The 19,910-nt window shown below is 39.4% G+C and overlaps 4 protein-coding genes across 6 annotated transcripts; 2 read left to right on the forward strand and 2 right to left on the reverse strand.

The window, feature by feature from the left end:
• Positions 1-18: 18 nt before the first annotated feature.
• On the reverse strand, positions 19-1,046 carry LOC129582104 (general transcription factor IIF subunit 2-like). 2 transcript variants are annotated; one of them, XM_055473527.1, is made up of 2 exons: positions 892-1,046; positions 19-823 (listed from the first exon to the last, which is right to left on the reverse strand). In XM_055473527.1, exon 2 carries the CDS (start codon positions 804-806, stop codon positions 63-65), a length of 744 nt encoding a protein of 247 aa, XP_055329502.1. In that variant the 5' UTR covers positions 807-823; positions 892-1,046; the 3' UTR covers positions 19-62. The 2 variants fall into 2 exon arrangements, with proteins under 2 accessions (XP_055329502.1, XP_055329510.1); XM_055473535.1 differs by having other exon boundaries at positions 904-1,040.
• Positions 1,047-2,882: 1,836 nt separating this feature from the next.
• On the forward strand, positions 2,883-8,789 carry LOC129583553 (CD9 antigen-like). Its single transcript, XM_055475385.1, has 6 exons — positions 2,883-3,530; positions 5,866-6,150; positions 6,656-6,760; positions 7,025-7,252; positions 7,760-7,843; positions 8,412-8,789. The coding sequence occupies exons 1-6, from the start codon at positions 3,471-3,473 to the stop codon at positions 8,481-8,483; spliced, it is 834 nt and encodes a 277-aa protein (XP_055331360.1). The 5' UTR covers positions 2,883-3,470; the 3' UTR covers positions 8,484-8,789.
• A 2,708-nt stretch (positions 8,790-11,497) lies between these two features.
• On the forward strand, positions 11,498-17,383 carry LOC129583562 (CD82 antigen-like). Of its 2 annotated transcripts, none has more exons than XM_055475397.1 (10): positions 11,498-11,843; positions 11,936-12,076; positions 14,377-14,536; positions 15,358-15,435; positions 15,510-15,704; positions 16,013-16,066; positions 16,149-16,277; positions 16,349-16,435; positions 16,757-16,894; positions 17,011-17,383. In XM_055475397.1, the coding sequence occupies exons 3-10, from the start codon at positions 14,471-14,473 to the stop codon at positions 17,065-17,067; spliced, it is 804 nt and encodes a 267-aa protein (XP_055331372.1). In that variant the 5' UTR covers positions 11,498-11,843; positions 11,936-12,076; positions 14,377-14,470; the 3' UTR covers positions 17,068-17,383. The 2 variants fall into 2 exon arrangements, with proteins under 2 accessions (XP_055331372.1, XP_055331380.1); XM_055475405.1 differs by having other exon boundaries at positions 11,498-12,076; positions 15,510-15,545; positions 15,612-15,704; positions 17,011-17,377.
• Positions 17,337-19,881, reverse strand: LOC129583547 (ubiquitin-like domain-containing CTD phosphatase 1). The gene is made up of 9 exons (XM_055475372.1): positions 19,484-19,881; positions 19,293-19,381; positions 19,078-19,218; positions 18,659-18,728; positions 18,332-18,567; positions 18,225-18,249; positions 18,012-18,100; positions 17,804-17,937; positions 17,337-17,728 (listed from the first exon to the last, which is right to left on the reverse strand). Exons 1-9 carry the CDS (start codon positions 19,758-19,760, stop codon positions 17,629-17,631), a joined length of 1,161 nt encoding a protein of 386 aa, XP_055331347.1. The 5' UTR covers positions 19,761-19,881; the 3' UTR covers positions 17,337-17,628.
• Between the last annotated feature and the right edge of the window lie 29 nt (positions 19,882-19,910).

A 19,910-nucleotide genomic window follows, 5' to 3' on the forward strand; every position in this document is an offset into this window, starting at 1 on the left:
CCATTCCACAGCCATCTCCGACTCTGTTGCCAGATGTAAATTTTCCCGCTACTCAAGTGTGTTCATTTATAGTGACGATATTCAGGTTTCAATTCCCACATATTACGATGCGGGTTCTTCGTATTATATACGCAGAATTCGCGCAGGATTTCCTTCAGATATCCAACTGGTTGGTTCGTAATGGTGGCCAGATCTTTGATGTTGTAATACTGATGCTGTTCAAAGGCAGACAACAGTTTCTCCACTACCACATCTTTTTCATCGCGCAGCTTCTTGGCTTCGGGCCTACGCTTCTGCTCTTCTTCGATATTGTGAACATGCTGTGCAACCGGTTTAAAATTAACGACATGTTCCGCCATTTTCGTCACGCGTACAGGCTTTAAAGCCACCTTAATTTGCTCGCGCTTAAGTTTCATGTATTCGGGTCCGCCAGCGGCTGGTCGAGCATCAGCTCGACGATTAAAATGTCCGTCCATTGCTAAGGATGAAGCTTCGGCAGACTGCGACATGACAGCCATCTTCTGGTCAGTTATCGGGCGCAGACAAATTTCATATTCGCTCGGGATTTTATCGTTGGTGGCGCATGGTTTTGATTTCATCTTGACATTGAGGTTTTTCCCCGCATCTCTGGAGATAAATATCGTGGCCACATTTTCTTCTGTAGAGTTCTCCCATGCTTGAGACAGATATTTGGGGACCTTGACAAGCCAAAGCGGACGTCCGCTGTTGGTGGCATCCAACACTTGAATGGACGTGATTGTTTTGGGAGCAGTAGGTTTAGGAGATGCAGTAGCTTTCACAGCCATTGTAATACGGAACCTTCCTGATAAATACAGCAAAAAATTTCGGTCAATACGCGTCAAGCAAATGCTGAAAACGATACGACTGCACTTTTTACTCCACCGTTTTGCGAAGAAATCTAAAATATCAACATTATTTTTTCCTCAGTATCCACGAGATTGATCAAACCAAATACCAAGATGGAATCATGGAAGCGTCAAAATGTTTAATATAATTATTTATAATTTTTGAAATTTTGCGCACAGTACGTACCCAGGGAAATTATCAAAGTAAGTACTTATTACAGTAAGTAGTAAGTACTTACTGCGTGCAAGCCTACAAGTTTTTCTGACTCTCTGGCCACTGCCACCCGGAGACGAGCCTAAAGCGTTCTGGAAGGGACCGCTCTCACAATAGCCGCACCCTGAGACCAGTCTTCCTCTTTCAACCAAGTTACTATCGTAAAACTTGTTGCTCATCCGAATAGTCTCCGAAATGACCAATACAATAATATAAACCAACATACGTATACGTAACCATTGACTGGCATTAAGCACCGTCTGTAACTGTCCGCAAAATGTTCGAAAGTTGCTGCTGGACCCTAATAGTCTCCGAAATGACCCTAATAGTCTCCGAAATGACCAATACAATATAAACCAACATACATATACGTAACCATTGACTGGCATTAAGCTCCGTCTGTAACTGTCCGCAAAATGTTCGAAAGTTGCTGCTGGACCCGAGTAGTGCGGTGGCAAAATGGGTTACGTCCGCAAAATTGAAAATTGTACTTAATTGCCCACGTACCTGCATTATCTGTACATGGGAATGATGGAATAAATGTTATTATTTTTTTGGGAACGATGGCGTCAGATCTTACCTGGATGTAAGGTATCAAAAACTTCTTTTTTTCAAATTTTTTTTTAAATGAAACAAAAATACGAAAAGTTGAATAAATAAGCGGCAAGAACACTTACTCAGATTACTTTGTAGTTGGCCAATTACGAGTATTAATACATAAAATATTAAGCAAATTTAAGACATCGTTGACAGAGGTATTGATTGGATACTGTGCAAGTCGAGAATTTAATGAATCCCAGAATAATTTCCGACCACACAGGTGAAAGGCATAAAAGAAACATGCCCCCATTAATTACTAATTGTAACCAGTAATACTCGTGTGACCTACCGGTAATTGCAACAGGCAACCTATTTAACGATTAGTTTCTTTCTCAGTATGGGAATGTCGTCATTACAGAATGTTCAAAATTTGTCAAACAAGGTTTGGACGTTGAATTTGATTAGCAGTAATTCGTCGTTAAGCTCGAAGAATATCACATATTTCCACCATCACCCACTTTTGACCAACAGTGAAAATATTGCTATGTCAAGGAAGTGCATAACTATTTTTACTCCAATGTGGCAACTTTTTCACTTTTCAAACCCGAGTAAACCAGCTTGTTGGAAAAACGTTATTTTAACGTGCGGCTACCGCTAGGTGAACGGATATGTGTCAATTTTAGCCGTTTCCTAACGTTTTTTTTGCAAGTTGTTTTACTCGGGAAAGTAATGTACTGATATCGAGATATTTTTCTTATGAACACGGCTGTAGTTGAATGCTGCGCCATGGCTAAACGTCCCTCTGCTCCAAAAAGTGATTTCTAAATTATTGTATTATTAGAATCTATTTTATCCGCATCCGGTAATGAATAACGTCTGGTCGGGCATTAATTCTAGCAATGATATTTTGTGCGGCTGTCACTGAGTGGTCAGCGGCGGTGCAACGCTCTCTTAAAAATGTGGTTGAATGGCAAACGGTCTAATTTTAGACTATGACAGTATCGAGATGCTTCTATCAAATGCAGATGGGCAAAGGATGCTAATTATGTGCCCGGCTTTCCTGAAGCGTCTGTTGTGCCGTTCGGGAATCTTTCAAGAACGAAGTGGTGGTTATCAAGCGGGTACCATTGCGCGCGCTGCTCCTGCAGCCGCTACTGTGCACACATACACAAACATGCGCTACTGACAGCTTTGCACTTGGGCATGTACGGTAACAATTCATGGACAAACCAAACACATCACGTAGCCTGAACTGCAGTGGATATTGGCTCGCGCATAAAATGATCACTCTCCAAACGAGTATGACCACATTTTACGCTGTCTCACATCATCCTAGATCTGCCATGATGCCATCTACCGTGGCACTTGTACCACTGTGCAAGGAGAATGAAAATTATAATACACTTCACGCTAACTTCATCTTACTCTTCTTTCTCTCCTCTCTCTCAGCCATATCTCGATTCTAATCTCCTTGCCGAATTACAGAATCTTTTCTAGCCGTCAACGCTACCGCTGTCAGAAATTGTGCGCTTTTCACATTTCTTTGCTGCCTGAGAATCGTTTAGAACACTGTTGGAGTCGGCATATCAATGCAGTTATTTGAAATCGCATGCTGTCGTTCACCGTGCGCGGCGTTGCATTAATTGAGCCAAAACGTCCACGGAATTTCCTGGGGATATATATGTAAAATTATTATTATTAAAAATGTGAAGCAGATGGTAAATTAATTCTCGGATTATATTACTTTCGACTTGTTGTCCTCTTGCGACTCATCCTGCGCATCACGCCTCCGAGCGGCGCTCACAACTTTCGCCAACGCATCTCCACTTCCGGTCTAAACAAACGCAACAATGAGCCGGTTTATTGTTTGCCTTAAGTGGATCGTATTCATTTTTAACTTGCTCTTCTGGGTAAGTTCAGTTATCCCAATAGCTGGCCTTAATTGATGTATTTTTTGCTTGTCATGAGTAGAGTAAGTGATCTGCCTGTGCGTACGGTACTGTACATAGCTGTAATTATAATATAGATAATTATATATACGTAATTATGACTTGTTGTTTGTTGAATATTTGTTAGATAAGCAAGTTGTAAGACTTTCTTTTGAATTTATTTCCAAGACCGCATGTAGCAAGGTTTTCTTAATTAGCTTTAAATTTTTGTGCGTCACTCCTATCTCGTTGGCAAGCAGCAGGTTCACAAGATTACAGTATATGTTGCCGTCAAGGTGTCTTACCGTTCTTCGAACTTGATGTGTACGCTAGCTAAATTAATTTATGAATTTAAATTACCGAAGCCCAGAAAGCCGATAGCTGCTACCAATATGCAAACTGTTCTGGTTTGCACCTAGTTAGGACGAAATTGAAACTGTTCGAAAATTGTTCAAAAACTGTTCGCGGAAACTGTATAGTTTGTCATTAAGAATTCGTCCTCGGCGTCCTGGCGCATAATGGAAGATGCTGTATACGTCTGGTCCTACAAACAACTGTGCAGTATACATATGATCCGTAACAGGTTGATCCTTAAGTTTGTGCAGTTGTGATAGCATAAAATTTTTATAAGGAACACTGGAACGGTAACAGCCATGTACAAGTACTAGTACATAACACATAGTCTGTACTATGATAATTTTGTAGACGTATCGAATTACACGTATCAGCTCGGAAGCAGCAAATTAAATAAATTAATTCATGCCGTAAAAACTTACATAAGTATTGTGCGTGCTACTGAGTACTGTGTAGTTTGAACATATTTTACGTTTCTCTGCAAAGGCTATTAATTCTCTATTTATTTCATAAACGCGTATACATTACAGATTGAAAAGAAACTATTAATTAAGCCACAGACCATAATAATAACTATCATGTTAGAAAACGATCAGAAAGTTCTCAATAACTATAACATATTTTTTTATTGATAGCTTACAAGATTTTAAATGTGCCCTAGTTTATGAAAGGAACATAAATACCAAAAATACTAAATAGATCAGTGGAGTATCAGGACTGACAGCGCCCTTTTCGTTCTGATAGCACTGGAGATGCATATTCAACAGTGGAAAGGTTATGACTACATTTACAAAGTTGCTGCTCCAGTTATATACGTAGCTGCATGTGTCCGTTTTTGTGCGCACTCTGTACCAGCGGTTCAAATTTACCGGCAGCTTTTTTGTGGAGCCTTAGAAGATTTATTTGCTGCCTTGATTTGCCGTTCGTCTGATTGAAATAATGTCATTGGCGAGGTAATAGCGTTAGCGCTAATGTGTTGACTGTCGTCATTTGCAAACGCATCTGGAAGAATAAGCATGACCTGGTTTATTTATTGGGATTCCGCTCAGTGGAAAGCTGGCGGTCTCATTATTGCATGATGGACTTGAATGTATTGACGTCGCCTTGAGATTGCTTCACGGCATCGTTTTAAGTTTCATGAATATGCATGAAGAATACTGATTTAACAGATTGAATGCTAGGGTAGTCCATATTCCTCCAAGGACGGCAAGCAACAGCAACACAGGCGTACGGTGGTACACCGGAGTGTACCAAAATTAATATTGTGCATACATATCTGGTCAACCGTTAATACGATTTTGTAGGTACTTTTCATCGCCTAAGGGGGCATCCATAAATTACGTACGCAGAAAACCACGATTTTTTCACCCCTCCCTCCCCCTTCGTAGCGGTCCGTCACGTCTGCTTGAGCCCTCCCCCCTGGTTCGTTCAATCGTAATACATGGAGCTGACCACCCCCTCCCCCTGGGTTCGTCGAGGCCGTCACAGCTTGTCACACTTTTTGGACCCCTCCCTCCCTGGTTCGCTGCGTACGTAATTTATGGATCCCCCCTAAGCAGATTTGCTCATATTGGCATGAACCGCAAATTAGCGGGTGTGTGGTCGTTGCAGCTATACTGCGGCATATACATATGCACCATTAAGACGTATTTTAAAAGGGTTCAGATTTAATTGTGGAATTCTAGTACTTATATACCTACTCGTATAATGTGGGTCCGTCTTCCAGATATTAACGGCTAAACGTGTTATCAAAGAGTAGTCATGTGGAATTTTTCAAAACATTTTCGCAGAAGCTTCTACATACAAGACATTTTTCGAACATTTTGCAGTCCACTTTGGAATACCAAATTAGCACCACTTTGGCCTGGTATTTTAGAAGTAACTTGAAAGATTTTGGTTAAACGAGTATGTTTGGCTAAACAACTGGCGTTAAAAACGGCTAATTAGTTTGTTGCACTTTCAGCTATGTGGATTAGCCATTTTGGGCGTTGCTATATTTTTGCGGGTGGATCCAAGTACGCAGAGCATTTTTGATACGAAGGAAAGCAGTCGGATACAGAGATATCATGTTGCCACATACGTCCTTATGGGAGTCGGATGTCTTATGGCGGTTATTGGTTTTCTGGGATGCTGTGGCGCTCTGCGACAGAGCCGCTGTATGCTGGGAACATTCTTCGCATTGCTGCTGGTGGTGTTTATTGCCGAAGTCACCGGAGGCATTGTCGCTTATATCCATAGAGACCAGCTGGTAAAATGCCCACAGCATGTACTGTCTATCTACCGTATAAGCCACGAAATATTCGTAAAATTTACTTTATCGATATCATAACTAATGAAATTAAAATTTTAAATTAATTCCAAAAAAGTTTACACCGGGTTCGTTTTTAAAACTGTTCCGGTACGGCAGCTTGGACATTACTGCTATCAAAATTTCAGTGAACAGGTTTCGAATATGGCGTATGTGTGCTTATATTACCGTACGTGTGCAGAGAAATGTTTTCAAAATATTTACTGACACATTTTTATGAACCCCCGAAGCTTACATTTAGATCTCGTATTTTAAACTATTAAGCATTTTTTAATAATGATAAGTCTACTACTGCGACTTATTGCTAAATGCTACTATGCTTAAGTAAAAGTGTTCAGCAACTTCAGTTTACATGTTTTTTCGTGTCTAATCATTGTTCTTGGTTTTGACAATGTCTCAGAAACCGTGGTTTAAGCCTGATACAGCATACTAAGCTCTTTTACAGACACGGGCTTTCATGGAACAGGGATTTGGAGACATTGTGAGACGGGAGTACGGCAAACCAGAATTCCAAGCGCGAAGTGCATATTTCGACTTTGTACAGACGGAGGTGCCAATCAAAATTACGAATTTTTGTAATTAAGCAAACAGTTCAAACTTGCTTTACCAGATATTCATATTAAAATATATATCCTAATATTCAAAAAATTAAGCTTTTGTGTGGCCTGGTTGGGACATGATCGAGTGCTAACAGCTAATATATATGTAGAACACTAACGCATTTACTCTGTACATTTTGATATCGTCTTACCTACACACCCTTAAACCCATTAACATCTACAGAATCAAAAATTAAAATTAATAATGCGTTTAGATGGAATGTTGCGGAGCAAAAAGCTCATCGGATTGGTTCCGTTCAGAATGGCGAGGTGGAAATGGCGACATCGGAAGCAACGGAACGCAGAAATATCTTGTTCCCCTGTCGTGTTGTAAAAAGAATTTAACGGATAAAGATGCCATTGCAAGGTGTAGAGCTCCTGGACGGGAGGGCGTGGAACAAAACATTAACGATGAAAACGACTCGGACATCATCAACAAACGAGTTAGTGGTACTGTAGCAGGAATCTTTGCGGTGCGCCTAGAGCTTCCACTAATTTTGTTGTGGCCTATAAAGAATTTGACTATAATGTTGATTATGGCGTTGCCGACGATCAGTTGTATATACTACAGAGTATAATAATTATGTTTTAACTAAGGACATACAGTCTTAAGGCCAGACACTACTGCTACAAAGTAATGTTATTATAATGATATATTATTTGTTTACTGAAGTACAGTAAATTACTTGCTATTAAATTCTGGGTTGGAGTCGGCTATTTCATTGCCTACATACAAGTGTTCGATCGTACACTATTGCAATGTGCCATTAAATTCGCCTAAAGCTTCGCTTTTTTTAAGCTTTTGGGTCTAAAAAGCAATGTCTTTAGATTCGATCTTCAATTTATTTGAATAAAGCTATAAAGCAAATTAATAGCGGACAGCATCAACACAATCATCATATCCATGAAATTTTTAAGTTCATAAACTGATCAAGTTGATTTGTCTGCAGGGTTGTGTTGCGAAACTGATGGACATCGTGGATGCTTACAGAGAATTAGTAATTGGACTGGGTGTGGGATTTGCGATAATCCAGGTAAAGGTCTTATCATGCACACCTAGAATTCGACTCATTAGTTGCGTGAAGGTCAAAACGATTTGTACCACGGCCAATTATGCCATGATTGATATTACGAGCAGCACATAATGCAGTTAACATAGCAGCTTTTTAAGGATTGTACCGGTGAATTTTATTTCTCGTATTCATAAACAAATTACCTATTCTACTTTTTTCTTTCATATTTTTATGGGATCGATATTCTGCTTTACTTGTATGTTGGGAAACACCTACGGTATAACTTGTTCTGCCTGGTTACTAAACCGATATTAATATCACTGTAAATAACGTCTACCAGTATCGTGGCCGGTAAATAGCTAGGGTAATTAACTGATAGATTAATATACAAGAAGATAAATTTATTGAAATATGGTAAAATTAATATTTTAATCCATGCTTTCTAAAGCTTTCCATTTTCTGATTTATCAACTGACTGCCGACAGGGCATTGTGTATATACGATAAAGTTTTCAGTATTCATATAATTTTGTTGCAGTTTTGCCACAACACACGACCAAACTTTGTCAATTGACTTTTGCTTTTTTCAGGTGCTGGGGTTGATTTTCTCAATTATTCTGTGTTGCACTATCAAGCCCGATAACTACGGATACAAATCTTAGCTTTTCGAAGCAAGATTCTCAGTCCTTGACCAAATGCAAATATGTTGCATTGCCGTTAAATTCGGCATACACGGATTTTCCAAAATTTCAGCAGCCTAGCAGATACAAAATACACGAGTTTTTTTGCTACGAAATAGTTCTACAGATCAGAGTAACTGGAATTTGCACATTTCCGTTTTTTGTAATGATCGTAAACGCCACGCAGTTTTTGGCCTTTTACTATGTTAAACTGTATTTTTTGTTGGTTTTGCCATTTGTTTCTGTGGAATGTTTGATTTAAAAAAATTACATTCAAATCGCCGTAAGATATGCTCTGCTATTTTGAGATGGAGATATCAACGCGGCATCCAGTAATGTTCTGGTATAGATTCAGAGGAAAAAACATTAGTACGATGTCTGGATTAGGCCGTAAACTGAACCGAAACCGAGTCTGTGGTATCCTCGCAATTTTTTATTCGCCTGAACCAATTGCACGCCTGAAACAAACTCGCAGACGTAGTCACTTTGTTATTCCCTAAACGGCTGTTTTTGCTTAAAGCGCAATTAATTACAAACCTAACTGCAGCTAGTGTCATCAGCTATGCGTTTGTTGCACCGGTACTTCAAAAAACTGAAGATTCGCATTCGGAGTTGAATTGTTTTTTTCGTTAATAAGGCCGACTTTTTTCGACTTTTTTCGTTAATTTATGAACTGACAGCTACGAACTCTTATACGAAATGGACTCTTATATTTATTAATATTTCTGTTGAGCTTGAGCACATGAGTTGCAACTTGCAAGCGCTAAAGAATGTTTTACTGATGTTTGAACTGAATCCTTGATTTTTTGTGCACATTCGGAATCAGTGTCCAAAAACGCTTATTGCACATTATATTGTTCGCTGTTAACCAAGTGTCGTCACATTTTTTAATGATTTAACAAAACGATGGAATAATAAGGTTAACCTTTACATTACAAAAATTTTAGACGATGATTAATTATGATTAATTGATTAATAACAATGTAAAGGTATTCTGTAGTCACCCAATTAGCGTACTGCTGTGATCGCTCAACGCGTATTTTTGCGCCTTTGTTGCAGTGCAGTTACCATGAGCATCTCTTGTAAGCTTGCATTGGTTTTCGCGATCACGTCGAGTGGTTTCTAAACAAATGAAAAACGGCACCAATTCAGCGAGCATTAAATGGAGTAAAAAATAAACAGAAACGAAGTATTCTGGCGGTAATATGGCCAAATGTCCATGGGGATGCCTTTCCGCGTTAGCTTTATGCGTGTGTACCCATCAACAGCTGCATCCGGCTAACCAGGCATTTGATATTATTATGCATACAAACAAGTCCGTTCGTATTGGAAATCAATATTTTATCAATGGCCAGAATAACATAATGCTGTACCTATCAATTATATTGTCTATTTCTTCGGAAGTCAGCACATTACATGTACGGCAAGGTTAAACGTCAAACTATATATAGAAGTATATATGCTATGTGCGATTATGTATGTACTTGTATACCAGTACACGAAGAACGATAACAGCATCAACGTATCCCTGCAATTTTGAAAATGCACATAAACGTCATTAACACGGCGATAACTACGAGTATATATGTGTCGCAAAGTACTGTATACGTATTGTTGTAGTTGTAAGTCAAAGAACGGTCTAAACAGTTTCTGAGGATTGGTTGAAGAATGTTGTGTAGTTTGAATATTATTAGTTTTTCGTGCCCTTGTAGTTAAATGCAGCTTCTCGTACGTACTAGCTAACAAAAAAACATGACAAAATACAGACGCTATTCGGCTATTTTTATGAAAAGGTCATCCATATAATATATGGTCTGGCAGGTGAGAATTTGGTCATTCTAATTTCGATGCCACCCAACTTAAACATTTTAGCAAACATGTAGACGATATGAATCTTGCAAAAAATGATCTAAATTAAAATAAGCAGTCACACAAAATAGGAAATGACACGTCGGGCTGATTAGAGCACAACTAATAATTATGTCACATGTACAACTGATTCTCTACACCGGAGCAAACGTATGAAAAGCACTTAAATGAATCGTGTGATGAATGCTGCGTAAAAGTACTAGTATGCTGGCTTTAAATTAATTTTTTTCATCCTTTTAAACGCTTACGTATGGTTTTTTTACTGACGCAAGGCAATGGACGGATTATCATCATACAGCTACTGTATTTGGCAGTAGTCGTTCAGATGATTTTACTTTTCTTTTACAGTTTAGAAATTTTAATTATGGTATTGACAGACCACGATTCCTAAGTTTCTCGTGCACAACCGGAAAATTCAAGTAACAACTGTGGAAAAATTTGTAAGCGCATATCTGTACTTTATATTATGACATTTGTTTTATTCAGTGTGTTGGACTGATCATGGAATGCAGTTCAGTACGCGGTACTTACGTACTGCCACCCTCGTTCTCACTGCCAGGGTATCTATTAGCACAAAGATCTTTTCCCGCACGTAATATATACAGACGTTTTGTGCGGGGTCATTTACAGCACGAAAATTTTGCAATTCCACTCGGAAAGACGTCTCGAGGGAGTTTTAAACATTTCTTCCCGTTTCGTCCTGCACGGCACTGCATGCGCGTATGTGTCTGTTGGCATCATTAGGAATTTGAGATGAATATCTCAAGCTAACACAAACGTAAACGATGTCGTCCGTATATTAAAGGCTCATTGCACATGATTTCGATTTTGCTACGGTTTTCTGCGTATTCATCGAACTGCTAGCTGTACAGTAAAGCGCATTTAGACTGGAAGCCGGCACAACATTTGCATCCACATCGGGATATCGTACAGATATACCAGTACGTACCAGCCGCTTATGACAAGAACGTCGTCTGGCCGGCGCTAGGGATGTCGATGAAAAACCCGGATAGCTCGCTGGCACAGCACGTATAAATTATTGGATACTCGTACAACACAGTGGAAATGACTGTGGATGAGAAGGAAAAGGATTGCCCATGAGGAAAGTGGCTTGGTATGAAAAACAGTACATTTTTGGCCGCCCAAAAGCTGACAGGCATCCAACATCCTCTGTGCTTTCTACACAATTTTCTGTACCAGTGTATTTAATATATTATGCATTGGGCGGCAAATTATTTTGAAAAGAGCCTGGCCTGTTGACTGCCGTCACGACTATTTCTAAAGTGCTGTCATTAGAATCCGCAAACGTCAGTTCAACTCAATTACCAGAACTCTATATGGATACTTTTACAGTACCATAACTTCTACACGACCATTTTATTTTATTAATTTTTGCAATTTATGTGCCCATTTGCAGCCTTTCGGCCCTGGCGTGCAGAATCACCAAACTTTCAACCTGACCTAGGAGTTTCAGTAAATTTTTTAATTATAATAAGAACGAACGAATATCATTATCGTATTCCAACCAGAGGATTTTCTTGCCTGGAATTGGTGGCCTTTTGTAGTGTGATCAGTGAGCCCGAAAAATACAAGTGCAACCGCGGATGATCTTGACTGCAGGACGTAGCCGGCATCTCCACTGCTTTCCAGGCAGAACAAAATCTCAGACACAGTATTATGCTCTCGTTCTGAAGCGTAAAAAACAGGTAACTACGGTTTGATCTTCACGTTTTTATTTCAAGCTTTCATGCTGTGCTTGCATGTCGATATTCTATTGGAATGTAAGTAACATTTATGGAAGAAAGAATTTCAACTATTAATGGATTTCGACTATGTACTGTAGTTAAGTGGATGTTTATATGCAATTATGCATTATAGCTAACCGTTGTACGTTATTAGCTTTTTGGACAACAGATATTCTGCACTACAGATCGTATCTTGCAGTGTTACACTGTATAATATATAGTATTTGCTGGATGTTTGAGTTTACGTCATTTTACGATAACTGGCTGCTGGGTTTTATGAACCTGAATGGATGATAAATAAAATAAGGAAAACACTAATAAAAATAAAAAAATAAATAAATAAGATGAACATAGATGTATGAATATGAATGTAGCTTTAATAAATGTTTCGTGCAGAAATATGGTAAACTGCGGTAGCTAGTTGTCGTGACACAAATCCGCTGAACTACATCAGTATGCACTAATAAATCGCTTTTGTAATAAAAAATGAATTGTCTTGGTTCGTATTCATCCTTTAGCGCACTTCCCAGAGCAAGGCAGTGTTCGCCCATGTAGACATATTGAAAGACAATTTATAGGAATATACTTACTGTAATGAATCAACTTCACATTCACAGTCTTTCGTGTTTTTTATCCCACAACTTGAGTGATGCAGAGCAACTCTCTGGGAACCTAGATAACTATGAGCTAGTGAAAGATTTTGTCTATGAATGAAAGGAGAGTCAGGTATTAATTTCAGAAGTCCACAGGGTTGCCAGTATATTAACCTGCACGACAACTCTTTTCCCCTTTCATACTCGTAATTTTCAGTTTACTATTTCCATCCTAATAAATACTGTAAACTATTTAGTGGTGTTTGTTAATAACGAGTAATGGTCTTGGTGGACTACAATCAGAGAAATTTGACTTCTGAAGTACGCCGGTGTAACGGTTTTAGTTTGTAATGAAAGATGTTCGACATTTACAGACAGATTTATGAGCGATATTCTACTCGGCGCATGGTTGTGTTTGACGTAAGAGGTGGCTTGTAATCCTTTTAACATGCGCGCCAACATATTAAATTATCTTCTCTCGGCTGTAAGCTTGGTATGTGCAAATTGTTTATGTGAACTAATGATCGATTAATACTGCATAAAGTTATTTTTAGTCGGAGTCATTTAGAAATTCGCACATGTTGTAATTAAGCTCTTGGACCACTGCGGATCACAAAACTACATTCACAGCTTAAGCGGCAGCCAGGTTCTGAGATGCCAGTTACCTAGTCAGAGTTGTCAAACATATTTTGTTTTATCGCTTCGCAAAAAAGTGCCGAACAACATCGTTCTTAAAAGCAAGGAAATTTTCTGTTTTTGTCAGGTGGAGCGAACAAAGTCAAAACTAGTTTATGCTACTGTAACTTTAAACTTTGTAAAATATCTTCTTAACCGTGAACACTGCAGCACACAGTAACAACGAACGTAGTGCAGACAGTGATCCTCGGAGTACTACTTTTTAGATACGTCGATTATAATAAATGTCGGTTTCAATGTCGCCATTCGCCGTTGCAAAGTCATCCTCATCTCCATTGAAAAATATTGATTTACCGCATCCATCGATTGCGTTTTACAGACACTGGTTAATTAGTTAACACGTACAGTACATGGGCAAAAAGCATTATGGATATTTTGTCAGTGTTACAACATATTATAATATTGTTGCTGGACTATAAAGTATGAACGGAGCGATTACCAGCAAAGTCGAACAATATGTTTTCTGTCAGAAATGTAAAATCTCGTGCAAGGCCACGAAGGATCATTTTACTAGTTGTCTATATTGAACCGGCAACCATGCACTCTGCGAAATGTCACTTTTTCCACTGCTTCGGTTAAACCGACTGTGATTGAGCGGTCTTTTAATCTCTTTGTGTTTAAAATTTACCGTAACACAGAATTATATAAAATTAACACTAATGTATCGTGCTTCAGAGTCAAAAAAGCTCATCATAATGAAATAAATCAAGCTCATAATAAATTCGAAGTACATTCGAAGTAGAAGTATACGGTCATTTGCAAGTGGTATTAAAGCATGCAGGCGACAGAGGCACTGTATGGTTGTAGTACTATAGAGTAGCGCATAGGAACATTACACCACATATCTGCTTTTTGCGGTGTCTGTCGATCCAGCCGCCGCACGTCATCGATTCCGAAGCGTCCTTCCCGCTGCTCTATCCTTTGCATTTTCCTGATTGTTCTGATTGCATCTATCGCTTTTTAAAATTATAGATCAGGACTGAACTGTTTCTGGCGGTGGTGTAGCCAATTGCTCCGGAACAATCTCCGCGCACAATCTAACTGATACTCACATCAGCCAAGCGAAATGGCTATTGGATTGGGTGCTAAACTTGCACGACTTCTTTTATTGACTTTCAATCTGATCTTCTGGGTAAGTGTTCCGCTGCTCTTTCTAGCCATCAGATTTTCTTTCTGCGCATGCAAGAAATTTTTAATTGATTAGGCGAAGTATAGAAACCGTATTCTGGGCACGTATGCTTTGGACTTTCGGTTTTTGGAGTCTGTTGACTCTTGCCAAGCCCAGATTAAGAACGTAACTGTGGACGGTTTCTGGGTCAAGTTAACACTTTGGCCTTTTTAATATTTGCAATAAAATCCCCATTCAACTACGCTAGCGCCAGTTTCTAAATATTTACGCTAATAAAAGTTAATATGAACTACAGCATCAAAGTTCGAAACGGATCACCAAGCGTGTGTGCATGCGTGGCCATTTTGACCAGTGGCTCTTTACAGCGCGAACCCAAAACTGAGGTCTGGCGTATTACGTATTGCGTAGGGAGCGGTGCAGATGATTTATGGGATTTCATGTTTTCTGGGGTGGTATTAAAATGGTTATTGCTGGTCCTCTGTTCATAAGTGACTCCTGTTTTAGTCCTACACTTCGAGTTGCTGCAGTTCTCGTGCCTGAAATGAATACGCGACTGCCGAATGTGCCAAAATAAAACTGTTAACGGTAATAAATTTTCAAAAAAAAATTAGCGAGAGAAGACAATGGGAGGTTATAGCGAGAGTGTTTCCGATTCATGTTAGAGAACTTCGTAGTTAGCACGTAGCATCCTCCGTGCATTTTCCTTCGCGACATTTCAAAATCTCTCTGTCATCATTGCGCCATCTCTTTTTGTTAAATATGAGATATTTATAACAGTGAGGAAACAATGCAAATGCTATGCAGACTATTTTTCCTATAATTAGCTTTCGGGGATCGGCTTGATCGGAGCAGGAATATGGATGTTTCTAACGGAAAAAGGCGAAGTGTTCGCTATAGTACAGGTCAGTGGGAGCCTAACGATGTCGTTGCTGTATTCATCACTGCGACGGTAATAACGCTCGTTATGTTGCCGCAGCCGGAAGGATCAGTGCCGATGATCAAGATAGCAGCGGTAGGTCTGGCGCAGCTCGTTGTTTACCGTATAATGTTCTCTTTTAATCGAACATTCCATTTGCAGTATGGTATAATCGGGATAGGCTGCTTTGTGTTACTGGTCGGATTTCTGGGATGCTGTGGAGCTATGCACGAAAACCGCTGCATGCTTGTGACCGTACGTGTTAGCCTTGTTCTTAGCGTTTTTATATGATTTTCTACCGTTTGGAAAATGTGATACACTGTACACAGACAACAGAAGTGACAGAACGCTTTTATAACAAAAAAGGCTTTAGATTTGACTTTGCACTGGGATAGGGTGAATTGACTGAATTCTTTGTAGCAGGTTTTCTGAAAGTGTATAGGGCAATTTATTATGGTTTACACTTTTTTTTGTATTTGGCAGTATGGTTGGTTTTATTCTGAATGAACTAATTTAAGCCGTTTGACAGAACCGGGTTTGATATATAAATCTGTTTATTGCAGTATTTTGCTGTAGTCCTCGTTATCCTCTTGGCAGAAATAGTTGGAGGAATTTTGGTGAGTTTATAAAGCCCACTGACAGAAAACAATTGAGGAATTTACGGCTGACGAAAGCTTATCAGTTCGTGTTTTATTACAGATTGTGGTGTTTAAGGGCGAACTTGATTCCAAACTGCAGAATAATCTCCAGGAAAATTTGCAGAAGAATTACGGCTTACTGCCCGACCACAAAGCAGTGACCGGTGGATTTGATACCATACAGAAAAATGTAAGGAGTTATATTTGCTGAATGCAGAATTGCTATGCAGATATGAGTAAGATTTTCTATTGCTGCATTAGGGCAAGTGTTGCGGAGTTGTGGGGCCTAACGATTATGCGCTCTCGAACTGGACGAAGGTCAATGAAGCCAAAGGGCAAAAAAACGAGGTAACTCGTGCTGTACACACAGTATCGCTGTTACGAATTTGCTTTGCCAGTTGAAGTAACTAACCTATTTGTTGCTTTTGGTAGTACGTATACGAATAATTGGTTTTAGAAAGAATGATAGTGAGCAGTGCTGTCGATACCTTTAAGAAATATAAAACCATTTCATCACTGCTTGGACAGTATTAAGCAGTGCGTGATATGGAGTTTTATATTTCAATTCGATTCCAAAAACTTTCATTACTTGCAACACTAAAGATAAAAAACATGGTTTCCGGAGTTTTGCTCTTGGATACGGGTTGACCTGTTTCTACAATCATATAGGTGCCCGATTCTTGTTGTGCGCCAGGTTCAAATCCTTGCGAGAAGTATCCCATTGGATGCTATGATCAAGTGAAAAAGAGCATTTCCGATGTCCATGGAATTCTGATAGGTGTAGGCGCTGGAATAGCAGCCTTAGAGGTAATAACAATTTGCTTAATGTATTGAGGTTGCGTTGCATCAGCGAGCAGTTATTTCATACCGTGGTTTAGTCTCACCCAAAGTGTGATTAATGTGCCTGGACGTTGTTGTTACAGCTGCTGGGAATGATCTTTGCAATTTGTCTGTGCCGGAATATTGATTACGATATTTGACTGTAACATTCGATCATCCAAATCCGGTTGTGGCAATATGACCACCTGGTTTCCTTTTATACGATTAACCATCGTTTAGAAGATGTGTTACACAGAAGTGACAGAACGCTTTTGTAACAAAGATTAACTTGAGTTCCTGCTAATGTTTCACTGGGATATTGTGGATTCTTTTTTTCCGGTTATATAATGTACAAGCTACAGATGTATTGCTGGTGCTGTCGCCCTTAATAAATGTTCGTTTTGTAAACATTTTTCTTGCAAGCGACTAATTGCTGGAAAACAGAATGTTATTCAAACCAAAAATTTGTTTACACATTAAACATCTACTTGCAAAACAAGACACAATAATCATTCCTGCAATGAAAAAATAAATAATTAAAAATCACTAACCAGTAAAAAATGCAGATCGTTTTTTGGAAGAGAAACTAAAATACTACGTATGTCACACTGCAGTAACATTCTGAAGTGGAGAAACAAAATTTCTGAGCAGCATAAAATCCACATCACACTGGCTATGGTCCAAAACTGGCATCAACAAGAAACCCTCAGCATGGGCAACATTTACGTGCTGGAACCAGACCCTTGGTCTCCGCCATCTCTGGATGACGGGGTGCGGAACAGCGTTTTTTCCAGCCGCTTCAGCTTTTTTCGGTATTCGTGTCTGAAAGTAATCTCATACACTTGACTTGGTTTAGCCCATATAACAAACGAAACAAATACGAAAGTAAATACTTACGCAATTCTTTCCCACTTGCGATGGTTAAGTTTCGTGAAATCAGTTTCTTCAGCAATAGCCTCCAGATATTCAGCGAGCTTAACCAACTCCATATCTTTGTCCCGATTTTCGAACGCGCGGCGGTACTGTGTGATCTATGATAGAATGCATGTGCTAAAATCCAGTAACAACAATCCATTTTATTAGTTGCAGTATCAGAGGAACTAACGCGTATTCCACTCTTGGGATTCATTAAAAAATTGCGCCTCAGATCGTCGACTATAATCGTATTCGTTTCGCTAAACTGTGGAAATTTTCCTGTAAAAAACGTTTTCTGTTCTCACATTTTCCTGTGGGCTCGAGTAAAAAAACTGAAAAAACGCAATTCGCAAGCTACGGGAAATAATGCATAAAAAAATATGGCACAAACCAATACACATACCCCAAATTACACCAAGAGCTTTCACCTGTAAAACAAAATAAAATAGTGAAACGAATAAAGGCAATCCAAGTCATAATATTATCCGAATGCTTTATACGAACACTTACGGTACAAGGGCCTTCAGGTCTGTGAATCTGAATCATGGCAGCATCGTCCAGCAAAGCTGCAATCTTATAATGCCCAGCGCGAGCATTGGAAGTGATTCCTAGTTCCTGAAGTTTAGCTACAATCCACCGCTTGCTCGTAGCCGACCAGATGATAATGTCAAAATTCCGATAGGCTACTTGCAGGAACTCGTGCAGATATGGCCGCATTAGCTCCTGTCCATTTTGACCCACAGAACCTGTATTCGAAATTCGGTAGTCGGTACTTGAACTACTACTAACTCCAACAAATACGAGATTGGCAAATTCCACCGCCAATAATCGTCGTACCGTTATCAAAAATGGTATAGTCGATGTCCAACACCAGTAACTTTTTTCCCTCGCGAAAATGACTCATTATCTATAAGGTGACCACTAGTATTACTCTAAGAAAACACTGACACTTATTAATTTCGGGTAATTCGAAAGCCGTATTACGATGCTAAGAGATGCCGCTTTTAACTCTTCCGCGGTACTGTAACAATAACCTTGTTCCACTTAAGCGGAAGTAAAGAAAAAAAACTACCACACAGGTCCAACTTTCCAAATTCGATTCCTACAGTACTTAGTTAACGGACCACGCGTAACCAAATGCCATAATAAATGCCATAAATGCCATAAGTAATTATTCTGCCCGCTCACTGTTTATGCGACCGCGAATGATGTCATACTTCGAAATCAATTTTGGCGCAATTTAGACGATGCCATACCTGCATGCGATAATCTCGAACGTGTCTCGATATTTTCTCTAAATACTCTACGCGGGCGGCATAAGGTATTTCGGGGTCAGCCATCACTTCAAAATCATTAACCACATTTCCGCTGTCCGGCTGATTATCCCAAAAAGACGTCTGAAAAGTGAGAAACACTGCGACAATGGAAATTCATTACTGCTGTACTAAATAGTGCTTCAAATGACACAAACCAGTGTTTCTTCGGGAGTTCCAATCATCATAATTCTTTGATTACGTTTGAAGATACTTCCCAAAGCCAGCTCGTCTGACAGAGTTTTTCCTGGTAAAAAAATAGTAAGATATGCGAGATCTGACAGCGAAAAGAGTTTCTTCCCCAACACTTGTAAACACACTTTGTAAATTTCACTTAAATCTGATGTACCTGCTCCCGTGAGTTTCTGCCGATGAGGCAGGACGTTCGTGTGCTCGAACAGCACTTCTTTCAGCTGCAAAATCGTTGCGGACTGGCTCAGGGTGGAAACAGTGATTTCCTTTCCACTCCATTTCACCATGACGGGATGACTGTTGTCTTCACCAGCATCCCCGCCAACAGGATCCGCAGGAATTAACGAGGCATCTGCGAATGTTTGAGTCACCGTCACTTCGCTCACGGTTATCGACATGGAAGTCGAAGGATTCAGGCTCAGATCATCTGCCATAATTTTCTTCGACAGTATTTCTTAATCTCACTATCGATAGTTGAAATTTGCGGATGTAATACTGCTGTATCTGTTTTATATCGCTTCTCGCACTAAACGTACAACAATGGCTTTAATACACTGCCAGAAAAAAGGCAAGTACTCAGTATT

This window comes from Paramacrobiotus metropolitanus, unplaced genomic scaffold, assembly GCF_019649055.1.
Source record: "Paramacrobiotus metropolitanus isolate TYO unplaced genomic scaffold, Prichtersi_v1.0 Parri_scaffold0000002, whole genome shotgun sequence".
In the NCBI taxonomy this organism is placed as follows: domain Eukaryota; kingdom Metazoa; phylum Tardigrada; class Eutardigrada; order Parachela; family Macrobiotidae; genus Paramacrobiotus; species Paramacrobiotus metropolitanus.

Bases quoted from the DNA above. Each gene is read 5' to 3' on its own strand.
- LOC129582104 (XM_055473527.1), bottom strand. From the start codon at position 806: ATGGCTGTGAAAGCTACTGCATCTCCTAAACCTACTGCTCCCAAAACA.
- LOC129583553 (XM_055475385.1), top strand. From the start codon at position 3,471: ATGAGCCGGTTTATTGTTTGCCTTAAGTGGATCGTATTCATTTTTAAC. The intron at 7,253-7,759 runs GTTAGTGGTACT...ATTTGTCTGCAG, and splicing joins CGGACATCATCAACAAACGA to GGTTGTGTTGCGAAACTGAT. The intron at 7,844-8,411 runs GTAAAGGTCTTA...TGCTTTTTTCAG, and splicing joins TGGGATTTGCGATAATCCAG to GTGCTGGGGTTGATTTTCTC.
- LOC129583562 (XM_055475397.1), top strand. From the start codon at position 14,471: ATGGCTATTGGATTGGGTGCTAAACTTGCACGACTTCTTTTATTGACT. The intron at 15,436-15,509 runs GTCAGTGGGAGC...ATGTTGCCGCAG, and splicing joins AAGTGTTCGCTATAGTACAG to CCGGAAGGATCAGTGCCGAT. The intron at 16,895-17,010 runs GTAATAACAATT...TTGTTGTTACAG, and splicing joins CTGGAATAGCAGCCTTAGAG to CTGCTGGGAATGATCTTTGC.
- LOC129583547 (XM_055475372.1), bottom strand. From the start codon at position 19,760: ATGGCAGATGATCTGAGCCTGAATCCTTCGACTTCCATGTCGATAACC. The intron at 18,568-18,658 runs GTACGACGATTA...TTTCGAATACAG, and splicing joins CTATACCATTTTTGATAACG to GTTCTGTGGGTCAAAATGGA. The intron at 18,101-18,224 runs GTATGTGTATTG...CGTTTTTTACAG, and splicing joins AGCTCTTGGTGTAATTTGGG to GAAAATTTCCACAGTTTAGC.